General features: G+C 40.3%; 2 protein-coding genes across 3 annotated transcripts in view; both read left to right on the top strand.

Annotated features, from left to right (window-relative positions):
- The window catches only part of kmt2a (lysine (K)-specific methyltransferase 2A), a 33,906-nt gene extending 17,118 nt beyond the window's left edge, over nt 1-16,788 (top strand). Inside the window, exons 10-35 of one of the 2 annotated variants that reach the window (XM_058799253.1) lie at nt 30-176; nt 938-1,030; nt 1,113-1,233; nt 1,323-1,436; nt 2,459-2,643; nt 2,727-2,900; nt 3,057-3,167; nt 3,265-3,338; nt 4,040-4,242; nt 4,405-4,505; nt 4,617-4,754; nt 4,920-5,078; nt 5,174-5,291; nt 5,378-5,456; nt 5,537-5,697; nt 5,777-5,929; nt 6,027-10,500; nt 10,582-10,650; nt 10,734-10,813; nt 10,895-11,062; nt 11,167-11,241; nt 11,340-11,514; nt 11,651-11,758; nt 11,858-11,941; nt 12,045-12,174; nt 12,271-16,788. In XM_058799253.1, the coding sequence (XP_058655236.1) occupies nt 30-176; nt 938-1,030; nt 1,113-1,233; nt 1,323-1,436; nt 2,459-2,643; nt 2,727-2,900; nt 3,057-3,167; nt 3,265-3,338; nt 4,040-4,242; nt 4,405-4,505; nt 4,617-4,754; nt 4,920-5,078; nt 5,174-5,291; nt 5,378-5,456; nt 5,537-5,697; nt 5,777-5,929; nt 6,027-10,500; nt 10,582-10,650; nt 10,734-10,813; nt 10,895-11,062; nt 11,167-11,241; nt 11,340-11,514; nt 11,651-11,758; nt 11,858-11,941; nt 12,045-12,174; nt 12,271-12,546 (7,770 nt within the window). In that variant the 3' untranslated portion in view covers nt 12,547-16,788. Of the gene's footprint in view, nt 1-29; nt 177-934; nt 1,031-1,112; nt 1,234-1,322; nt 1,437-2,458; nt 2,644-2,726; nt 2,901-3,056; nt 3,168-3,264; nt 3,339-4,039; nt 4,243-4,404; nt 4,506-4,616; nt 4,755-4,919; nt 5,079-5,173; nt 5,292-5,377; nt 5,457-5,536; nt 5,698-5,776; nt 5,930-6,026; nt 10,501-10,581; nt 10,651-10,733; nt 10,814-10,894; nt 11,063-11,166; nt 11,242-11,339; nt 11,515-11,650; nt 11,759-11,857; nt 11,942-12,044; nt 12,175-12,270 lie in introns of both variants that reach the window. The other variant, XM_058799252.1, reaches the window with a different exon arrangement.
- Nucleotides 16,789-18,220: 1,432 nt separating this feature from the next.
- c1qtnf5 (C1q and TNF related 5) lies at nt 18,221-22,121 on the top strand. The gene is given in 4 exon segments (XM_058744903.1): nt 18,221-18,366; nt 20,486-20,719; nt 21,226-21,270; nt 21,273-22,121. Coding segments are annotated over 3 exon segments (744 nt in total). The 5' UTR covers nt 18,221-18,366; nt 20,486-20,493; the 3' UTR covers nt 21,746-22,121.
- Nucleotides 22,122-24,448: the final 2,327 nt, after the last annotated feature.

The raw sequence follows: 24,448 nt of genomic DNA, 5'->3' as shown, positions 1-24,448 counted from the left end.
GATGTGTTCTTATGGTTTGTCGTCTTCAGTTTGTTTTCTGCCAGGTGTGCTGTGAACCCTTCCACCTCTTCTGCTTGGGGGAGACAGAACGCCCCCATGAGGAACAGTGGGAGAACTGGTGTTGTCGCCGATGCCGCTTTTGCCACGTCTGTGGCCGGCAGTATCAGAAAACCAAAGTAAGACTTTCTATTCAGTTGCATTTGTGTCACCATATAGATCAGAGACACTTCATATTCAAGAATTGTATGCAGAAATGCATTACAAAATATGGAAATTTTTCTTTAAAACAAGTGAGGACTAATAGAAGAATTACTGTGCAACTAACTCAATGGCAGGTATTTTTCATGTTTCAGGGTTTTCTCCTAAAGAATTAAAGACAGTCGAGGGTGCTTTGATTTAGTATTTCAGAGTCTCTGATCATAGGAATAGTGAAGTGCTTCCAACAATAACAGAAATGAGAGTGTTGGAACAGAGGGAGGAAAGTTTTAAAACCTTCAGATATAATGGGAACCAGTATATTATGAGACAGATTCATGTAATTATTCCTAAAAAGCTTGTTTATTTCACACGATACTAAGTCATATGACCATCAGATCTAAAAGGATGGGATGCATTCTGATGTAATGGTTAAAGATAAATGGAAAAGTTTAATATTCAAAGCATGAGTCAGCTTGGATCACAAATTATGAATGTCCTCGTTTGGTATGTGCTATTGAAAAATACCTCCTTATGAAAGGCAAATACTTGTCAGCTCTCTGGAATTATCATTTCCTTTTGGTACACTTAATAACCGACTAAGCAACTTCCAAGTTTGGGCTTATTTCTTTTTAAAAGCCCTAGCCGCCCCCAAACCCTTCAGAAATGACAAACGCTCAATACCCAGATGGAATCAAAATTAAAAATTTCTTTTTTTTTTCTTTTTTAAATCATCTAGCAGCTACTGGAGTGTGACAAGTGCCGAAATAGCTATCACCCTGAGTGCCTGGGACCCAACCACCCTACCAGACCCACCAAGAAGAAAAGAGTCTGGGTACACTCTCAATCTTAGATGTCTGTAACATCTGTGGTATTTTTGCTGCATTCTCCCATGATTATTTTTCCTTCTGCCACAGATCTGCACCAAGTGTGTGCGCTGTAAGAGCTGTGGAGCCACCAAACCAGGGAAGGCCTGGGATGCTCAGTGGTCACATGATTTCTCTTTGTGTCATGACTGTGCCAAACTCTTAGCTAAAGGTCAGTGCAATTCATTCTGGATGTTTATTTTATGCCTTTAAACTTTAACTAAACTGTATAATTAATTTTTATTTTTTCCCCCTTCCCAGGCAACGTCTGCCCACTCTGTAATAAGTGCTATGATGACGATGACTGTGATAGCAAAATGATGAAGTGCAGGAAGTGTGATCGCTGGGTCCATGCCAAATGTGAAAGTTTAACAGGTGAGTTATGAGTTTTTCTCCATATCTCTTATGTCATGTGACATTACAGGGCACCATGAGATCAAACTAACAATCCAGCTGACAAAATAACAAAACCAACTAATATTCAGTTGATTTAAATTACAGAAACTTTGCACTGCTGTTCAAGGGGTAGTCGTGGCCTAATGGTTAGGGAGTCGGGCTTGTAACCTGAAGGTTGCTGGTTCGATTCCTGCACCTGCAGGAATTGAAGGTGGGGATTGTGAATGACTCCACCTTCGATACCATGACTAAGGTGCCCTTGAGCAAGGCACCGAACCCCTAATTGCTCCCGGGCGCTGGAGTAAGGCTGCCCACTGCTCCGGGTGTGTGTTCACTGTGTGTGTGTTCACTACTCACTGCTGTGTGTGTGTGCACTTGGATGGGTTAAATGCAGAGCACCATTTCGAGTATGGGTCACCATACTTGACAATACGTCACGACTTAACTTAACTTAAAACTTTGGGTTCGATGAAAAAAAATTTGTGCGAAAAAAAAAATACATATCTGAGAATCCTAAAAAAAAAAATAATAATAATCAGAGAATCCTGAAAAAAGTATCATGTTTCCACAAAAGTATTAAGCAGCATGACTGTTTTGAACATTGATGATAATGTTTTTTCAAAGCAGAATATTAGCATGATTTCTGAAGGATCATGTGACACTGAAGACTGGAGTAATGGGTGCTGAAAATTCAGCTTTGCCATCACAGAAATAAATGTTAAAGTATATTAAAATTGAAAAGTTATTTGAAAGTGTAATAAGTCCTCATAATATTACTGTTTTTTTTATTGTAGTTTTGATCAAACAAATGCAGCCTTGTTGAGACTTTTAAAAACATTTAAAAAAAACTTTAAAAAAGGTCTATAGTCTAAGTCCGACTATAGACCTTTGTTTGGTAGTGCAAGTCATTAGTTAAGATCTGAAGAAAGCATAGGTGTAGATGTTTCTTTAATACTACACTCCAAACATAATCTTTGCTGCTTTTATTCGTTTTTCTTTAGATGATATGTATGAGCTCTTGTCTAACCTGCCTGAGACTGTGGCCTACTCCTGCTCAAACTGCACTGAGCCCCATTCCGCTGAGTGGCGCACTGTCTTGGAGAAAGAAATTCAGAAGTCCATGCGGCAAGTTCTCACTGCCCTGCTCAACTCCCGCACATCCACTCACCTGCTTCGCTACAGACAGGTGAGTTGCCATCTGCAGTCCTAGAAGTTCCCACCAGCTTTATTTTCATAACATAACTTATTGATCGATCTTCTTTGTCTTAGGCGGTTATGAAACCACCTGAGCTGAACCCAGAGACAGAAGAAAGCCTTCCCTCTCGCCGTTCCCCTGAGGGCCCTGACCCCCCTGTACTGACGGAGGTCTCTCTGCCAAATGATTCACCGCTCGATTTGGAGTCTGTGGAGAAGAAAATGGATTCTGGACGCTATAAATCTGTGGTAAGAGTTTTTGAGAATTTCCTTTGAATCACTTTTATATTTCTATTCTTCTTTGAAAGATTACCTGCCGCTTTTTGAGCCTCTAATGCAGCAGGGTTCAGATGTCGGTCACATGCATGTGAGAACCAGGTGTCATTTTCTGCTTCTCTCTTTCAGCTGGAGTTCAGTGATGACATTGTGAAAATCATCCAGACAGCTTTCAATTCAGATGGAGGTCAGCTAGAGAGTAGGAAGGCCAACAGCATGCTCAAGTCCTTTTTTATTCGGGTGAGAAAAAGCTGGTGGATACTCAATTCTGACAATAGAATGTCTTGCAATCCTACATCATTATTGATAATTGCTCTGTCACTGTTGTTTGTTACAGCAAATGGAGCGGACTTTTCCATGGTACAAGGTGAAGGAGTCCAAATTCTGGGAGACACACAAAGTCTCTCCTAAGTGAGTCTTTCCCATATCTCTCTAATGCTTTAATTTGTTTGAGTTTGAATTCTTTTGTCTGAAACAAGTTTCAGAACTAAATTAAGGAACAAACTATGTTTAGTTTGATTGCGAATAGTGAGGCCAGTTAAGCTAGTATATGAACATTGAGAACAAACTCACCACTGAGTGTCTGTCTATTCTTTGCTCTCCTCTAGAGCAGAAATATCACCTTTCCATAGGGAATGCAGCCTGTATGGTCTAGTTCCATTGTTTGAGGTCGACAGGCAGTGTCACATTTCACATGGGTGCTTTGACAAGTCGTGTGGTTGGCATTTGGTTTGCTTGTTTGTATACTTCATTTGTTACCATGAATTATTAACAGCAGTGAAGCAAGTTTTTTTTGTGTGTGGGCATGCATGCCTGACATTGAATACTGTCTCTTTAAAGAGAAAACACAAATATTTATATTATTTCCCTTTGGAGTTATGGCTATCAGCTTATGTACTTTGTCATTGGCACCTTTTTTTAAATTATTTTCAAAGAATTTAATTTTTAATTCAAGAAGCGTGAATAAAACTTAAGTGATACAAGTTGGTAAAGACATTTTACAAAATGTTACAAAAAATGATAAAAAGATGCAGTTCTTATAAATGCTGCAAACAAACACTAATATTATACATCAAAGACATGGTTAACAAGGCAGTGTTGTATCTTTGCAGTAGTGGACTGCTTCCCAATGCTGTGTTGCCTCCTTCTTTGGATCACAACTATGCCCAGTGGCAGGAGAGGGAGGAGATAGCCAGGGCTGAGAAACCTGTGCTAATGAAAAAGATCATCCCGGCTCCCCATCCTAAAGCACCTGGAGAACCTGACTCCCCGATTGCCCCCACACCACCACCTCCTCCACCCATGCTTATCCATGGTGAGAAAGTCGATTTAAAGTACTATAAATCCGATCATGTATAGGAAATACCGATATGGTACATTATGTGTTAGAGTTAAATAATTACATTGTCTAACCCGAAGATATAGAAGAGAAAGTTAGTGTATGTAAGTTACACGGGAATATTTCATTTGTGTTCAGACCACAGCCCTGAAGACAGCCCTGATATTCCCCCTCCTCCTGGTGTAGGTGACAACAGACAATGTGCGCTTTGTCTGAATTATGGAGATGAGAACACAAATGTGAGTAATCCCCCACAAAAAAAGAATGCATTAGCACGTACTGATGTGGATTTATACTGTATTTCAATCATGTTCATTTTGTAAGACATTGTATGGTAATTTGTTTTCTAGGATTGTGGGAGACTGCTTTATATTGGCCAGAATGAGTGGACCCATGTGAACTGCGCACTTTGGTCATCCGAGGTGTTCGAAGATGTTGATGGTGCACTCAAAAATGTCCACGTGGCAGTCAGGAGAGGCAAAAAGCTGGTATATAATCTAAGCCATATGCTGTATTTGTTCATTAAATTACAGTGCTAGAATATGCATTTGTGTAATTATGTTTGTTACCAAAAAAGCCTACTAAAAAGAGACTATAGGCAACAAATCTTTCCCCCATCCAAAAATAGACTGCATTATGCTTTGTTTTCTCAGCAATGTGAAAATTGTCACAAACCCGGAGCCACGGTGAGTTGTTGTCTGACCTCCTGTACCAACAACTACCATTTCATGTGTGCACGTCAGCAGCAATGTGCCTTTTTAGAGGACAAGAAGGTTTACTGTCAGCATCACAGAGATCTCATAAAGGGCGAGGTAAGGAATGATACATGCAAGCAATTAATGCACTAATGATTGCATGTTTGTTGTGAAGTATTGATTTTATTGTACATAATTAACCTTCTTTAAAGGTGGTGCCAGATTCAGGCTTTGAAGTTACTCGGAGGGTCCTTGTGGACTTTGAGGGAATAAGTCTGAGAAGAAAGTTTGCTAATGGGCTTGAACCAGATAACATCCACATGATGATAGGTCTGTATGTCTTTGCAAGGTGTTTGCGGTTCATGAGGAATAAACTACAGTACATCAAAAGTAAATAGCAATTGTTTTTGGTACAGGGTCTATGACCATCGACTGCCTTGGTATGCTAACTGAACTGTCTGATTGTGAGAGGAAGCTATTTCCTGTGGGATACCAGTAAGTCTTTGAAATCATAGTGTTGTATTTCAATAAACGCAAGATGTGAAATGGAATAACCGCTTGATGTATTTACACAGATGCTCAAGGGTCTACTGGAGCACTCTAGATGCCCGCAAGCGCTGTGTCTATAAATGTAGAATTTTAGTGTGCCGCCCCTCTATGACTGAAACTATCAATAACAACAGAGCAGCTCAAGAAGAAAACCACACAATTGCTCATAGTCCTTCACCTGTTTCAGGTAAATGAATTTAGATTAGTTATTGTCATTCCAAAATTTTATTGGAATTTTAAAAACTAACCATTATTACAAATTTCAGCTGAGGTGGATGCTGCGTTGATTGGACCCACAGATTCCACAAAACCATCAAATGTGCCTTCCACACAAAAACCAAGGGTTTATTTTAGGAACAGACACCCAAGCTACCCTCCATGTCATCGTTCTCCCTCAACCAGACCACTTCCTTCCCCAGGTAAGAGTTATATACATTTAAATGCTTATATTTTATATTGCTTATATTTGAGAGCTTTTGTTAATATTATTCAATGTGGTTTTTTTTCCCCCATTAGATGGTTTTAGTAGTTCAGCCCATGAAATTGTGACTGTGGGCGACCCTCTGCTGAGCTCCACTCTACAAAGCATTGGATCTCGTCGACACAGCACTTCCTCCATCTCTGCTCAACAACCTAGGCAAAAGGTTTCCTCTCCTCAACAGGGAGGCACAGTATCCATTCAGACGGGCAATTCATCTGCCCCATCCCTGTCCTTAACCACAAAGGAAACTTTAACCAGGGACACAGACAAAGGAAGAGCACCATCTGGAGAGAGATCTCACAATCGAGAGGCAAATTCATTGAATGCTGGGGCACAGCATCGACTCAGTTTTGGTTTCACTGAAAGAATAGAAGCAACCAAAAAGCAGGCAGATGGTGAGAGTTTGAAGTCATCGCAACCAGTTAGCATAAGTCAGGTGTCACCACCTCTTGGAACTGCAGTATTGACAGGACATCAGAGAGGAAGTGGCAGTTTAAAAACCGAGAAAGGGAAACAAGCCACAAAAGATACTGACCTACCAGCCGGAGCCACTTTTATGTCCAGTCATCCACTTGCCACCCTTCCTAAGGACAAAGCTAATCCAGTCAAGGAAGGAAATGTGACATCAGTGGCTGTATCAAAAGACACAGGAAAGACTGGGTCTCCACAACCGGTTTACACCAAAAGTAGGAAATCTCACGACACTGCGTCTGGTCAAGCTGCGGCAGCAACAATGAAGCCTCTCTGGTCATCTGGTGCCAAGGTGGGAGAGGAGGACATAAAGCGTGGCTTCCAGGCAAGTGCTCCTGTCACTGCTAGTCATGGAACCTCTAGCACCAAAGAAAAACACTCCAAAGTCAAAATGAATGTGAGCAGGGATGTTTCAAAAGAAAGAAAAGAGACTGCTCAAAACCAAAATGCAGTTCTTAACAGCAACTCTAAAAGCAGTAATGTCAAAACACAAGGTCAGGGTCCACCTCCTCACAACAGTAGCAATAAAGCCACAGCACTCAGCAGCAACACGGGGTCTAGCACAGTGGAAGTTAATAAATTTGATCAGAAGGAAATGGAGAAGCCATTAAAGTCCAAAGAGAGATTTAGCTTCGAGAAAAAGCATAGTTCAGCCATGGATGCTATTCAGCCGAAAGCAGGGTCTGAAAGAGGTATTAGGCCACCACAGGTACACCCTAAATCAAGTAAGGAAGTTACTCCAGTGGTGAAGAAACACAATGAGAGGCTGCCTCTAATGTCTCAGAAAATGGATCCTAATGGAACCAAAGCTGTCAGCATGCCCCCTAACACAAACACGTACAGTTCTGTCACCCCTAGCAGCCAGGGCCCCCAAAGAAGGTCCTCTCGAGCGATGGTTTTCTCCCCATCTGCAAGTTCAGAAAGCTCAGAATCAGACAGCCACATTAACCCAGATGATTCTGAGGAGCACCTCATGGACCACCAATGTGCCAATGATGGGGAGGACCATAATTTAGAGGATGAAGGCAGCGTCGATAAGCACCACGAGGATGATAGTGATGGTTCGGCAGGTTCAGCAAAGCGCAGGTACCCAAGGCGGAGTGCACGTGCTAGATCAAACATGTTCTTTGGGCTAACCCCATTCTATGGTGTGCGATCATATGGGGAGGAAGACATACCCTTCTACAGAACTGGTGAAATCTCTATGAAAAAACGCACTGGGAGCAGCAAGCGTTCAGCTGAAGGACAAGTTGATGGGGCAGATGATATGAGCACATCTTCTTCAGCAGACAGTGGAGAGGATGAAGAAGGAGGAATCGGTTCAAATAAGGACACATATTATTACAACTTTACACGCACTATAATAAACCCAAACTCTGGTCTTCCGCCTATTGCGGGTATTGATCAGTGTTTGGGAAAAGGGTCGCAAATCCACAGGTTCTTGAGGGACCAGGCAAAGGAGCAAGATGATGACAGTGATGAGGTCTCAACAGCAACCAAGAATTTGGAGCTGCAACAAATTGGCCAGCTAGATGGCGTGGATGACGGTTCTGAGAGTGATGTTAGTATAAGCACCAGCAGCACAACCACTGCTACTACTTCGTCAACACACAAAAGTTCAACAAAAAGAAAAGGTAAAGAAAGCAGGACAGAGAAAATAAGCATCGACTCAGGGAAGGAGACAGAAAATACCCCAAGTGGGAACAGTCGTAAAAATCAAAAGGATAACTGTCTTCCATTAGGGAGTGTGAAAACACAAGGACAAGACCCCCTTGAAACTCAATTGTCACTCAGCACAGATCTCCTCAAGTCTGACTCTGATAACAACAACAGTGATGACTGTGGTAACATCCTACCCTCTGATATTATGGAGTTTGTACTCAATACCCCTTCAATGCAGGCTCTGGGACAGCAGACTGAAGCACCTTCTGCTGAAACATTCTCTTTAGATGAGAGTTACGGGGTGGATGTTAACCAAAGAAAGGACATGCTTTTTGAAGATTTCACTCAGCCACTGGCCAGTGCTGAACCTGGTGAAAGTGGAGTTAACACCTCCATTGCTGTTGAAGAGTCATATGGTCTTCCCCTTGAGCTGCCCTCTGACCTCTCTGTGCTGACAACTCGAAGTCCCACTGTAAATAATCAAAATCACGGCTCGCTGATCTCTGAAACCTCTGACCGCACCATGTTGGCTCTGGCCACAGAGGAATCAAGAGTTGAGAAAAGCGGGAAGAAACCAAGAACAGGGTCCACAGTATCCAGCAAAAGCCCACAGGACAGATGTGCCGATTCCCAGGTTCCAGAAGGTCACATGACGCCAGAACACTTCATTCCTGCACGCATTGATGGTGACCATATCACAAGTCCTGGAGTAGCACCTGTGGGAGAGACAGGGAACCAAGATCTGACTAGGAATAGTAGCACGCCAGGTCTTCCCAGCTCACCCACTTTACCTCTCCAGAGTCAGAAGTTCATCCCTGCTGCCACTGTTAGCTCAGGTCCTGCTCCGATTGCAAGCTCTGCTATTCAAGCTACCGCCTCTCAATTGAAGCCTGGCCCAGAGAAACTGATAGTCCTAAATCAGCATCTGCAGCCACTCTATGTGTTGCAAACCCTTCCCAATGGTGTAACACAAAAGATCCAGATTGCACCATCTGTTAGTGCAACAGGTGTCATGAACACTAGTGCCCCTGTCTTGACAGGCCTCAGTGGTAGCATCTCGACCTCTCAGTCGATTTTTCCTGCTGGCGGCAAAGGTTTAGTGCCTGTATCTCATCACCCACAAATCCATGCATTCACAGGCACCACTCAGACAGGTTTCCAGCCAGTCATTCCTAGCACCACATCAGGACTTCTCATAGGAGTCACCTCCCACGATCCCCAGATTGGTGTGACAGAGGCAGGAAATAGGCATGATCATGCCTCTGGTGTTGCAATGGTATCTAGTTCTTCATCCATCACCCCAGCTCCAACTATGCTCCCCTCTGGACATGGCAAGAAACGCCTCATTTCTCGTCTTCAGAGCAATAAGAGCAAAAAACAGACTCGTCCAAAGACTCAACCCACACTTGCTCCTTCTGATGTTGGGCCCAATATGACCCTCATAAACTTGTCACCTTCCCAAATTGCTGCAGGAATCCCTGCTCAGACAGGCCTGATGGAACTGGGCACTATAACTGCAACTGCAACACCTCATCGAAAGATTCCTAACATTATAAAACGGCCAAAGCAAGGGGTGATGTACTTGGAGCCTACTCTCCTTCCACAGCCCATGCCCATTTCAACCACAACTCAGCCTGGCATGTTGGGACATGATTCCTCGACTCACCTGCTCCCATGCACTGTGTCAGGGCTCAACCCCAGTCAGTCCGTTTTGAATGTGGTGTCGGTGCCTCCCACTGCACCTGGAAACTTTTTGGGAGCGAGCTCTGTATCGCTGAGCGCCCCAGGCCTCATAAGCTCAACTGAAATCACAGGATCTATAAGTAACCTTCTTATCAAATCCAACCCTCACAACCTGGGCCTTCCAGAACAACAGATGGTTCTTCATTCAGGAACCCCCATGATGTCTCATCTTACTAATCCTGCCCAGACATCCATTGCCAGTAGCATCTGTGTATTTCCCCCAAACCAAAGCATAAGCATGTCTGTCAGCCAGCAGGTGGAGAAAGAGGGCAGCATTCATCTCCAGCACCCAGTCAGTCGAGTCCTGGCAGATAAAACCCTTGACCCAAATGTCAATTCAGCTGGTCAAGTGGCTCTTGCCCCTAATCCCATAGCTCAAGATCTGAACAAAAGTCATGTTGTTGGTGTACTCACTCAGAGTTCACGAACTTCTCCCATTTCTCGACCACCACATCAGCAACAATCCTCAAAGTTACCTGCTGGAGCGGCATCCACAGCCATTGGGAAGGGAAAGCAAAAGGCCAAAAGACCTCGACCAAGCCCAGATAAGAGCAGTGGAAAGAAACACAAAGGACTCCACTCAGATACACCAACTGTTGACGCATCTGCAATTCAGTTATCATATTTACCAGGGTAAGAGCCTGACATTTATAAAGCATATTGCTTAATAAAAATGTATAAAAATGTTTAAACATGCTAAAATTTTTATTGTAGGGACCGGGAACTGTCATCGCCTGAGCCAATGGATACAGGGCAGTCAAATGAAACGGGTTCAAAAACAAGGTAAACAATTATAAAGATCAATCACAACTTTTAAGTTTACTTAATTGTATCTGACCTATTAACTTTTTTTTCCCCCTTCACAGTGACTCTGCCACTAAGACAGCTGATTCTTCTTCTCTTAAACGTAAAACCATGGACACTCATGAGAAGCCAAAGACTGCAGGTGGGTAAAATGTTAGGCCTGACTTTCCATCTCTCAGTTGAATATTGCAGTGCTAATAGATTTTTTTTTTTTTATTTGCAGGACTGCCTAGTAAGGGTGATGGGAAAGGATCTAATGCATTTTCAGTGGAAACACCTGATCAGAGGGACAGTGGCAGAGACTCCTCTCTGGACTACAAGCCCAAGAAAGGGCTAATATTTGAAATCTGCAGTGATGACGGATTTCAGATTCGCTGTGAAAGTATTGAGGGTAAGTGAGATCTAGATAATAAAGTGTAATACAGAGTTATGATGTTCTTTTGTTTGGTAATTACAGTCAGTCTTCTGTGAAATTAATTTCCTGTTTCTTTTCAGAGGCCTGGAAGTCCCTGACAGATAAAGTGCAAGAAGCCCGGTCCAATGCTAGACTCAAGGCACTTTCATTTGATGGTATAAACAAATTAGAGCATTTATTTTAATCCTTGCACATATTTGTTTTGTGAATTTAGCAAGAACATATTGTATTTCACATCGTCTTTCTCTTTCAGGAGTAAATGGGCTGAAGATGCTGGGTGTGGTTCATGATGCTGTAGTGTTTCTACTTGAGCAGCTATATGGAGCCAGGCATTGCCGAAACTACAGATTCCGCTTCCACAAACCTGAGGAGTCAGAAGATCCTCCTGTCAACCCTCATGGATCTGCCCGTGCTGAGGTGTACCATAGGTGTGTGTCATGGCCAGGGTGGTCAGTGTTCATTGTGGCAATACCTGAAAATCCTAAACCCTTATACAATGGAGAATGCGAAGTTATGATTGTGAAAACTCTTAATTGACTTTTATCGGCTTGATTACATTTTTAGGAGATCAGTTTTGGACATGTTTAATTTCCTGGCCTCCAAACACCGTCAGCCTCCTGTATATAACCCCCGGGAGGAAGATGAGGAGGAGATGCTGCAGAAGTCTGCTCGGTGAGTAACCTTACTTATCCTGTTCTGACCTCATTTACATTTGTGGATTAACACAAATCACAACACCTGTTTTTTTTTTTTTTTTTTTTTTTTTCACAGACGGGCCACCAGCATGGACTTGCCACTGCCTACGAGGTTCAGACACCTAAAGAAAGCATCCAGGGAAGCTGTGGGTGTCTACAGGTATAAACGCTTCCTATTCAAACCAAAAAATGGTAGGATTGAGGAATGAAAAGCATGCATCTTTGTTGCATACCATCATTTGCATCCTGTGTATCGCTTGCAGATCAGCCATACATGGCAGAGGTCTGTTCTGCAGGAAAAACATTGACGCTGGAGAGATGGTGATCGAGTATTCTGGCAATGTCATTCGCTCTGTCCTCACTGACAAGCGGGAGAAATACTATGACAGCAAGGTAGAGATCTAATGCTTAGTCTATCAGAGCAATTAATTTAAAACGCCAACAATACTGATGTTCCTCATGGATTTGTCTTTTTTTGCTTTTACTTAGGGCATTGGCTGCTACATGTTTCGTATCGATGACTATGAGGTTGTGGATGCCACCATGCATGGCAATGCAGCTCGATTCATTAACCACTCATGTGAGCCCAACTGCTACTCCCGCGTGGTCAGTGTTGATGGTCAGAAGCACATTGTTATTTTTGCCACACGCAGAATCTATAAAGGCGAGGAGCTCACGTATGATTACAAGTTCCCCATCGAAGAACCAGGCAATAAGCTGCCTTGCAACTGCGGGGCAAAGAAGTGTCGCAAGTTCCTCAACTGAAAGCAAACTCACAAGCTAATACTGTCTGTGAATGCTATCAAGAGTGTATTCTTGCCAGGGAAGAGACATTTTAAATGTGTTTTTATTTTATTTTATTTTTTACTGAAGCAGGCTCAGGTTATCAGAAGGTTAATGGTATTGTGCCTCTTAAGTTGTTTGATTTTTAGAAAAGACAATTGAGCAGAGTCCCAATGGAGAAGATTGCCCTTGTGTCCCTTTATTAATGCCCAATTTAAGAGATTAGTGCCCCTCATTCTTAACTTTTGTATCTGATCTTTTATTTTACCGTTTTGTTTTTGTTTCTAATTTTTTTTTAAAGAAGGATATTGTGATAAGTTTTAAATTTGTAATAAGTCGAGTCTGGCCTGCCCTTATTTACTGAGTGTGACAAATTACTGAAAAATTGCCACATCGTTCCATTCTACACCAAAGTGCAATTTCGGAAGGGAAAGATTTAATGTTTTTAGATTGACGATACATAATCCTTTTTTTTTTTTTAGCCTGACCTGTTTAGACATCTCTCCCTTTTTGAATGTACATCGAAGCCTTCAGAGCATCCATGGTCATTCTTGCCAAGCTGGGCCTGATTCTCTGTATGGAAGACACTGTAAATATCTCATAGGAGAGATGATGAGGGGAAACACTAGGGGGAGCAGTGGTCCCAAGAAAAGATTTGAAGAAAAATGGTAAATGTTCTTTTTTGTCAATGGTAGGAAGAAATGTGTTATGAAGAGTAGGCAACGAAGAGCTTATGATATGTGTGGCTGGCAGTTTGAGATCCTGGTGGACTGACCAATGGACCAGAGCCATTTCTGAGGAACATGCTTTTATTTACTATCCGTTTTTATAGTAATTCAGAGAGAAAGTAGCTTAATTGCATTGTATTGCAAAGAAGTATAATTTGCATGTTGTTACAAAATCTCATAGGATTTTAGTGAGTTCAGATGCTATTACCAGTTTATTTATTGTCTCACCATTAGGGAATTTTTTTTGTAAACTCTCTAGACCCGTATTTGTGTATAAAATTATAAGATTACGTTTTTGAGGCAATTTAAAAACTATTTTTGTTGTCTCATGTCACTGACAGAAATATCATTCGTTGAATAATGTAAATAATATGTATATTTTTCTATACAAATGACTAAAAAAAGCACTCGTTGGTGAATAGCACTTAACAATGGTATTTATATTTTTAATAATACATTGTATTTATTTTATCAACATTTTTGTAGGAAAGAATAGATATAGAACACTAATGATTTTTATAGCACTGTCTCAAGATTTTTTTTTTTGTTTGTTTTTGTTTTTGTTTTTGTAGCCCAAATGTTTCTTTCTATTCCAAAGACTGAAGCAGTTGCTGTTCCCACAGAATGCGGTCCACCAGAGGCTCTCATTGCCAACCCAGGTCAAGCATGGACATTTCAAATAGGGTGTGTAGGTTTAGTGAGCTTTTCTAAGTGCAGATCGGTTTGATGAGACTCTCCTTTTTTAGTGCCAGCCTTAAAATCACATGCAAGAACAGCCCATCTTCCCTTAAAAGTCCCTCTTTGCGTTTTCTAAACTTGGAGAAAAGATGCATGAAATCCTTCTCTAGCATTCTTGCAACTGACAAGTCCCAAAGTTTATTCCATATATTTTGTTATATCAAAATATTTTCTTAGAGATTGGTGTAATGCAAGGAATCGCCACAGAGGCTATCCCCGTGTAAAATGACTTGTAAAGCACTATATATATGGAGGAGGAGAGGGTGGAGGGCTCTTGTTTCCTCACGGTCTTGTGCACTGAAGATCAGTCTTCTTCCCAGTCTTCTTCAACACATGTTGCCTTGGCACTGCATGGACGCTCCAGCCAGCCATTCAGTCAATGCACATTATTTGCTCGTATCATCTCTTCGTTTTCTTGTAAATGTTGACACTCCCCACACCTGTTCCCATCTGGGCCCTTTTCAGAGCTCGAGTTTTGTTTGACCCCTATTTGAATAAGGCTAAGACAGATGTGGCTTTATTATTTTTGTGGATGTTCTGTGGATTGTTCTTCCATGGTTCTTCCGAAGTCTTTCAGATCAGAAGTTTGGTGCCTTCTCTGTAAATTTCTCTGGTTGTTGTTTTCGTTTTTGGATGTTAAGCGTCAGAGCTTGACTCGGACAGTCAGCTGAGGAGCTCCAGACTATGGAGAAACGTTCAAAGCTGTTTTAACTAGGGCACAAACAGATTCCACTTGAAATTTGACTCTTGTTTTATTTTTCATGTAAAGTTACGATGATTTTTAAAGGGATGCTGTAGCACGAGAATGGCTTGGGATCTGTACATACCTCTAGACGAAGCTGCTTTGTGCGACCGTGGCTTCCTTAGCGAGCCACTTTCAAGGCCAGTTCCTCTGTGTCTCATTGCCTCGTAAGTTTAACTCTAAAACAATTGTTTGTTTGTTTGTTTGTTTGTTTTCCTTGGCCACTGCAGACCCCCTCCAGCCCTCACTGTACCTAGGCTGCAATAATTTTGACTTTTCCCAGCATTTCACTTTTGACTATGGCACTGAAGATCAGAGTTCTGTACGTTTCCTCACATTGAACATTTGTTGGCTGCTGCCTCATGTTTGTATACGTGTTTATACTGATCAGAATTTGCGGTTTAGCCACCTTTTTCAGGGATTCTTGGGGGTCTCGCCCAACTTTCCTCTCGCCCTGGCACCCCTGTGGAACAGGACGTGCTGAACTCTGCAGCTAGGCCGTTGTTGAATGTATTCTAGAATTATTATTATTATTATTATTATTTTTTTTTTTTATTATTATTATTATTATTATTTTTTTTTTTTTTTCCAACATGAAAGGCTGGGAAGATACGGGACAGCTTTTTATTGCATAAAATAGGAGGATTATACAGCAGGGTTCTACAGAAACTATTGCTCAGTCTAACGAAATAAGATTTTTATTTTATTAATATATTTTTTTTGTAATGCAGTTACTAATCCTAAGGGCTTTGTAATAGACTCCTGCACAGACATCAATACAACGTCAGATGCTCCATAAACTGGTGTAACAGCGCTCGGTCAGTGTTTCAGAAGCAGACATGGTCTGTCGTTTTCCTGGACTTTACTCTTCCACACCACGCAAGTGGTACCACACCTTCTCCTGTAATTATAATCAACAGTATGTATACACAATATACATGGATATATATAAACTAAACGTGTATGAATAGTAACTTGTACTTCAATATCTACACAATATACGGAATGGACAGACAAACTTAGTTACAGTAGCAAACAGCAGCTTCATAATGGTTAATTGCAATGTTCAGTGTATAATCTATAATGGTTTTGTGTTACAGATAAACTTTAGAGTAACTAATGTGCATCATTTTAATATCAAGATCAAGTACCAGTTTTCCTGTGCCTGTGTATGTTCCCTCAATGGAGCATTGCAGTTTTTTTTTTCCTTTTAATTTGTTTTAACTTTTTTTATTTGGAAAGGAGCGGTATTTATATTATGAAACGAGTTCATGTAAAATGTGGTTGTAAACTTTTTGAGCATTGATAATTTGTTTGCTTTTGATGGTGTAGTCGGCTTTATTTTACTCTGTACATTTTTAACAGTTTGTGGACATCAGGAAAAAAAATGTCCTTGCCTAAACCCAGCCATGTCACCTATACCTCTCTCTCCTATTGGATCTTAAGTTGTACCTTTTCTTATGTGATGTTCTGTAATGAGTAATGGTAACCATTCTATTTATTTATTTCTGCAAACATCTCTAGATGTACACTGAGGTAAAGCTCCTGAGAGCAGGTGACTGCACTCCCTGTTTTTGGAATTTTAACATGGTTCACTTTGTACAGAAATGAGTTGCGGACCATCGGAGGTACTTTAGGGAATCTGAGAGGTCTGGAGAGGGAGAGATTTGAACTCCTTCCTCTTGGAGGACGCAAGTTTTCCTTTGTCTTACCAACACTTCCTTTCCCCTGTAGCTCCGAGAGATCATGTTGATGTTAATACTGACAGTTTTTATTTCTTATTTTCTTCTCCCAAGTTGCCCCATCAGTGTTTTACCATTTTACAGAAAAATGAAGGAAAATTTGTTAATCTAAAATATTCAACCACAAACTACTTAAGGATGAATGTATAATGAGGAAAAAATTGTACATAACAACTGTAAAAAGGAAAATTTCTAATCATGTTTATTTTCTATGCACTTTTTTTATTTAAGTGATAGTTTAAATAATAAACATGTCTTGTTTACTCAAACTTGATATCTTGTCGTCGTTTTACATTCCTGGTATTGTTAAACCAGTAGTTTCCTGGTCCTGGACTTTAAAAAATTTAAATAAATACAGGTTCCGAAAGGGAATTTTGCAGAAATGCTACCATTTTGGGTTCCCCAAAGAACCTTAATGAACCTTTAACTCAACTAAAAGAACCTTTTGTGCGATGGAGATGTTCAGTGGATGTTAAAGGTTCTTCATTGAACTGTAGGTGCCAAAAAAAGAACCATTATGTATTATTGGTGTTCAGGAACTTTACCCAACCAGGCACGTTAACCAGCAAGAAGGAACTACAGCAGATAGTATTCTTCTCAAACAACAACAACAACAACAACAACAACAACATGAAAAGTAATGTGCTGTTTCTGGTTATGTGTAGCACCTACAGCTCTGCATATACATCTGAAGGATCGCATTGCAGGAAAAAGCTGCTCCGCTCTGTTCGTGTAACAAATTCGGTCATCCTGTCATAATATAATACAGGCCTTGTAAAATAAAACAGCAGTTAAACCGCTTGCCTTGGTTTTACATGCAAAGGATTTTTTTTAAAGGTACAGCATCAAAAAACAAAACAAAAATTCCTGTTTGGTTCTAATGGTTAGAGTGACTAAAAAGAATTCATAATGCAAGACACAAACTAATCTAGCATTATAATGTCAAAATGTAACTTTGTTGAAACCATTCACACCAAGAGATCGACCAGATGTTCATAATGTGAAGTACCTGGTCTCATGAAAGCCTACAGACAACAAGGAGCCACTAGAAGTTTCCCTGAAGTAGTTTATGAGCTATTAGATTTAAAATGCTGAATAAGTGTTCTAGAAGGCCTGGATACCCCTAATGGGGAAGCTTTGTCATCTAAATAAAGCTACCAACGTAACTAGAACCATGTGTCAGAACTGCCACCCACATGAGCACATCCCACCATCCTTCTTCATTCATGCCTGCAGATTTTCACTGCTCCTTTAAACTCAGAAATAACCACCATTTTCCAAATGCAATGAGGATTTTTTTTTTTTTTTTTCTTGATGTGGCGACAATGAATCCAGAAGATTTGTTTACATAAAGCGGTCATGTCACATGATCATTGATGCTGTTTAGAAAGTATGCTTTGTATTTTTAAAGTAAGAAATGCTCAATCTCTTACTTGACCACAGGGCTGTAATCCCCAAATGGTTTATTTCTCACAAATTCGCCAGCCACAATGAACTGGCATCTTTCCTTTGTAAACCCCACTCTAATTAAATACATACGGGTCTCGCCAGACTGTTCACTGGCACCCAAGACCCCTTCTCTAGGGCTCTACTGTATCAGATAATGTTTATACTTGGACAAGCTACAAACATTTAGTCTCCGTCCCTTGGATGATCCCTCTTTCTCCCTCCCCGCCTCCCAGCCTCCCTATTTCTAATTGGCTTCCAATAGCTTACCATTTCCTCTGAAGACTAGGAGTGCTCATTTTTTCCCAGACGCCTTGGACAGCAAAGAAAAGAGGAGTTTCACTGCTCGTTTCTCTTTCGCCTGCTCAATCCTGTCAATCCAGTGAAGATTCAAAAAACGTAAATGGTGAGTTAAATTTTTTTTATTCCATAGCTAAAATTTGTTTAGCCATGAGGGGTCTGACTGCTTTCACTAATAAAGTTTTATGGAAACATTTTGATTTGTTTTTATAGGTAAATTCTTAACATTTTTGTGTAGACAGTCTACCATTTAGACACTTTAGTGCACATATAACTATATTATTTCACTTTGACCACCCGTAATGTTCTTTACTATGAAATAACACTGCTGAGCATCTGAATGGAAAGATTATCAAGTCTCTTACGTAACTTTTGTTTTTGTCAAGATTGTTTATCATTACTGCTCACTCCGAATCTCAGTTCGGTCATTTACTTCCAGTAAAGATACGGTTTACTGCAAATCACATTTCTGAAGGCAAATATTCAAAAACTAAGAAATGAGCTTTTCTTACAATACCTAATACCATTTGTGTACTAATATGTACTTTTAAGGTACCAATATGCACCATTTACTGGTAAAAGTTCAAACCCATTAATAATGCATTGGTGTTTCAAGATAAGCACCGAAGGGGAAAGCTGATCCTTCCCATATTTCAAGTATAGTATAAATGATGCTGTGATATTGAGGGAATGAACCCCAATGTTCATATTTTGATGCAATAATATTATGGCAGCCTTGTACACAATAACACAATGCTTCAATAATAAACAACGTGAAGCATACGAGTGAGTAATGTGCTTTGTTTGGAAATCAGACTTCAGTTGACACTGGAATGACGGTATTTGTTTTGCGCTCTTTGGCAGTCATTCCTCTTGTGTCCTGACATGGCTCACAGTTTGAGCTGCTCTAAGCATTTAGAACCAAAATACACAAACAAGGTCCTGAGAGATAACTGTCCAGATGTCCTCGAACAGATGTTTCTATTAAACTGAAGATACCAGTGCTTTAACTGATTCTGCAGAATTTTTGAAGAATGCTTTGGTGGTCTGGTTGTATTTCTCAAGGTGAATCATCAGCAGTTTCTCTTCAACTTATAAGAAACAGCTGTTTGACAGACAGCAGACTTGAACCGAACCTGCTGATTTACGGCAAGGCATAAAATCTTGGAAATGCTTCGTTCCAGGCAGGATTACGAGAGCTGACAAGTCCATGAATACATCCTTTTGTAGTGACTGTGTGTGTTTGAGGCCTGATTATTGACTGCCTTCAGCACCTCATCAATGACAGATGGTAGACAGTAACATTTATAATAGTAATTAGTATTTTCATTATTCACCAACTAACTATAAACATTAAGTTTTCAACCCCTCAAACTGCAGATGATATCCAGCTTACTGAGCTTTTTTTAGGAAATGTGAATTACTATATAAATCTACAGAGATTGCATTTTACTACAACAATATTTCCTCTAATGTTGTCCCACAACAATTTTATATTGGAAAATATTGCTGATTTGTTCAGTGTTGGAGCTCCCAGCATGCACTGGAGTGTGAATAGCTTAAGTTCTTACTGTAATAAACAGTTCTTATTTTGATTATTTAACAATTATTTAGATTTTTTTTTTAAAAAGAATTTATTGGTTGCACAAGATAGTTTGCAATTAGTGAAGAATCTACTTCATAATAGCTGACAAAATGGGGATAGTTCACCCAAACATTTAAACTGTCATCATTTACTCAGCCTCGTGTCATTTCAAACTTTCTTTTATAAGAATATTCTGGCCACTCTTTTCAATATCAATAAAAGTGAATCAGGACTGAGGTTGTCAGGCTCTAAAATAAATAATATCACTATAACGGTGATCCATATGACTTGTGTAATATATTCCAAGTCAGAATTTTGGTACTTTTATGGTGCTTCTACATCCTTTAAAAGCTTTTTAAAGGATTCAGTGGGATAGTCATATATATAATAAGTCATCTTCATCTGTATTTACACTTACACTGCAGAACTTGTGCTTCAGCAATTACGATGTACTGTCAAATTTCCCTTGGCACACTCACCCTATTGACTGAGAGGTGAGATCATGCGAGTTGTGCTTTACTGCTTTTCACATTATGTTCAGACTTCATACCAGATTTTTATTTTCAGTCTCAGTAATGCTGAAATCATCTTGAAACAAGATACTAGTTTTTTTTTCTGCCATTTTTTCTTTTCTCCACAGACTGAGCAATGACATCTCTGCAGACATGGCCTCTTTCATTGCTGCTTGTTATTGCATTACATTGTTCTAACTCACTCGAAGACAACAAGATCCCCAATTTGTGCACTGGAAGCCCAGGCATCCCAGGATCCCCTGGGTTGCATGGCAGCCCCGGTCAGCCCGGCAGGGATGGACGAGACGGTCGTGACGCTCAACCCGGAGAGAAAGGGGACAGAGGAGACAGAGGAGAACCAGGTACAAAAATAACATCCTCAATGTTTTTCTCACCTTCTCCTCCCAAAGAGTGCTGCAGGAAATTAGTATCACTCTGGTTCCCTCTGTGCATTTTTCCACTGTCTTTTGGAATATTGCAGAAAATTTGCTCCTATTAAAGACTGATTTTTACATTTTATTCCTCATGATAATGTTCACAAATTAACACAACTTGAATTTTAAAGCCTAAATTCCATTGCTAAACGTAGGCTGTAAAGAAACTACACCATTGCTGCAAGACTTCAACATCACCACCATTAAGCTTCCAACAACCAAGAAAATATCTTGAGCTTTTTGTTAACCACAGACCTTATTTCAGGCATTCAACCAAAAACCCAATAAAAAAACCCATAATGACTTCATAATGATGGAAGTGGACGCGCTAAAGTGCTCATTTGCACGTTTTGGCCTACAAAAATGTGCCATCCCTGCAGCACTCTATTGAATGTCAATAGTGAAACATGAAAATCCCATGATGCTTATCACAGGTCAGTCGGGGATGAGGGGCCTTACGGGAGACCGAGGAGATGCAGGAGAAAAGGAGAGAGAGGAAGCCCGGGCGAGTGTGCGGTGGCCCCCAAATCAGCTTTTAGTGCCAAACTGTCTGAGTCCCGCACAAGCCCATTGGCGGTAGGGGACGCGGTGCGTTTTGACAAAATCATTCTAAACGAGCAGGGGGATTACAATCCAGAGACGGGACGATTCACCTGCAGAGTGCCGGGCGTCTACTACTTTGCTGTTCACGCCACAGTCTACCGCTCCAGCTTGCAGTTTGACCTCATAAAGAACGGACACACCGTGGCCTCCTACTTTCAGATCTTTGGGAACTGGTCCAAACCAGCCTCGCTGTCTGGAGGAACACTAGCGCACCTGATTCCAGGAGATCAGGTGTGGGTGCAGATGGCCCTGGGCGAGTACACTGGCTTTTACTCCAGTTCGAAGACAGACAGCACTTTCACTGGTTTCCTAGTGTACTCAGACTGGAAGAACTCTGCTGTTTTTGCATAGATTTGAAGCACACTGCAAATAACTTTCTGTCTGTCTCATGCAGGTTTCATGAATTATAAAAAATACTTTCATGGGTTAGACAAAGGCTTTTGATTGGCCTTCATTTACAATAATTTCATTAGAATCATATGATCAGCATTGCACAGATGATTACGTTCTAAGCACATGTAGTCATACAGAATAAAATTGCTGGAGTATTTCCATGCAAGTAATTCAAGTTTGAAAGTCATTAATGAAACATATTACTACTTTGGAAATATGGAATAAAAAAATGAAAATACTGAAAAAGAAAATCTTCTGCTGTTTTTACAGAAAATGTTTATTCTGGTGGCAGTCTATATTTTGTGAAAAAGCACAATAAATACTTTCCAACACGTCTCTGGAGTATTACTTCAATAAAAAAAATGACTCTCATAATTACCTAATTCGTCAGTAAATGTTACATGGAAAAGCCATTTCTACTGCTGGGAAACTGTGAGCTGTGGTTTCAGGTTTCATGGTGCATTTAAAGCAATACTTCATCTTTAACAGGAAATGCTGTAATTATTTATTCTCTCTCAAGTTATTCCAAACCTGAATAAAGGCTTTTCACACCAAGAACGATAACTTAAGGTAAGTTAACTATATTAGCATCACACCAATGCACAAAGACGTTGTGTTTATTCTAAACACGTGCTGCAGTTATGTTGTCTGCCAAAATGCTCGAGATTTTTAAAGTTGTGTGGATTCTGATTGGCTGTCAATGTTTTTATCATTCATCGGCTCGGAAAAAAACGTTTTGAAAGTGATTCCAACCATATCGTTCCTCTGTGCCCTTATAGGCCTAGTTGTGGTATGGACTCTGCTATTCTTTAAAATTTAGAATGGTTTTTAAAACTATATCCTGGTGTGAATGGGCTTTTACTCTTGTTTGTTCTGTGGAACACAAATGGAAATTTGTGAAGGATGTACAGTTCATTCTTCTGGAGGACTTTCAAGCTTTAAAACGGATGCAGAAGCATCCTGAAATAAAAGTGTAGTCTGTATCTTATTCAAGAACAAATTATTCAAACTAGTTTTATAAACTGGAAATTTCCGTGAGGGCAAACGTTTTCCACACGCAGATTCATTGGTCACATGGATTCACCTTGTTGATGTTTATTTTGGAAGTGATGTCTGACTTTTGTATTGATTATGGAGGTTCTTTGCCAGTTTCGCTAATATGACTAAGCCTTAAAAAACAAACTGTATATTTATAGAAAGCCAGAATCCATGATTTGTGTTTGGTTGCCTCTGTGTGCTGAGCCACGCAGTTAACAAGCCTCATTTTACAGACAAAGCCTGAACTTCGTTTAAACGAAACAGACCCTTGTCTAAACGTAACTTTCTCTTTCTTTCTCATTCCCGCTATCCTTTCTCCTCCTCTTCTGCATGTTTTTGTTTCAAGACAAGTAGTTCCAATTTTCCCCAGGCTCCTGGCAGAGTCGTCCGCGGAATGTTTTCGCAGTAACATTGAGAAGAATGAGAGGTACATTTGTATCCTCCCTTATGCAGTTCATTTCCATGAGGTCATGGCCTTCCCCCTTCACAGCTGTTAGCAGAGCACTTCAACCAGATAGAAACAAGCTCAGAAGGGCGTCTAAATCAAAGTCCAGAAGTCCCAAATATTTTTATCATTACCATTCACAACACTATTTATTGGTCTTAATGTCAGGGCTTTGAGTGAGCTGGTTTAACAGGCACATAAAACATCAAAACAGTGTCTAAAGGTCCAGATTCTGCTACATACATCAATTCTAAAAGCAATCTGAACCGCAGACCAGATTTATTTGCAAAAACGTGTTTAAAGGACCATTTTGATGTATTTTTTCCTGTCACAATAGTAATAATAGTAATAATAACTGAGTCCCACTGAATGTTTAAGTCAGTGAACTCTCCTAAATCGCACAAATGAATAATGACTAACCATTAAATGATACATCTTTGATATTAAATAACACCACAGATTCCGAACGTGTAATCATTTGCAACTCTAATGCTTTTATTACGAAACAAATTGTGTTTACATTTTTATTAATATCAGCAGAGGGCGTCCTTTCATTATCCTCGGAGGACTCGCGCCTGTATTACAGATTATGTTCCCAGTTCATATTTTTGGTTATGTAGCCTATTTTGTTTAATAACAGCAGGGGGCGTTCTTTCATCATCATAACCACACTAATGAATATAATTGCATACAGAAACGAGAATTAGCTGGTCTAGTTCAAAATCACTTACCTAAGAAAGAACTGGGTAAAATATAGTGGGTCATAGGTTTAGGGTTATAACTTATTACCCAGTTATTGTAATTACTATAATAAGTATGTACATGTTGAACAGGACTGTAAATGTGCTGCTTCCACACATTTTTGTTTTCACGTTACTCTCCATTTACTTAGTAATTGCCAAATCTTTGTGGAATTTCATGTATAATGGAAGGCGTAATGGAAGTCCCCTGTGCAGTGGATGTTTTTGTGTGGGTGTGAGGAACTGGTGTTTTTCCCAGTTCTCATCCTCAGAGACAGGAACATTCCTATTGACCCAGAAGCTGGACTTCCTATTTGTAAGATGAACTCATATTGGTTCAGTGGGCCCGGGGCCAGACACACTTATATATACACTGTGAATTGGATGACCCTCTGAACTGAGCTGAGTCTATTCTACTTAGAAGACTACATCCCTGCG

Source organism: Onychostoma macrolepis, chromosome 15, assembly GCF_012432095.1.
Source record: "Onychostoma macrolepis isolate SWU-2019 chromosome 15, ASM1243209v1, whole genome shotgun sequence".
Lineage (NCBI taxonomy): Eukaryota > Metazoa > Chordata > Actinopteri > Cypriniformes > Cyprinidae > Onychostoma > Onychostoma macrolepis.
The sequence above is the reverse complement of the archived record's forward strand: the minus strand, read 5'-3'. Positions and strand labels throughout refer to the sequence as shown.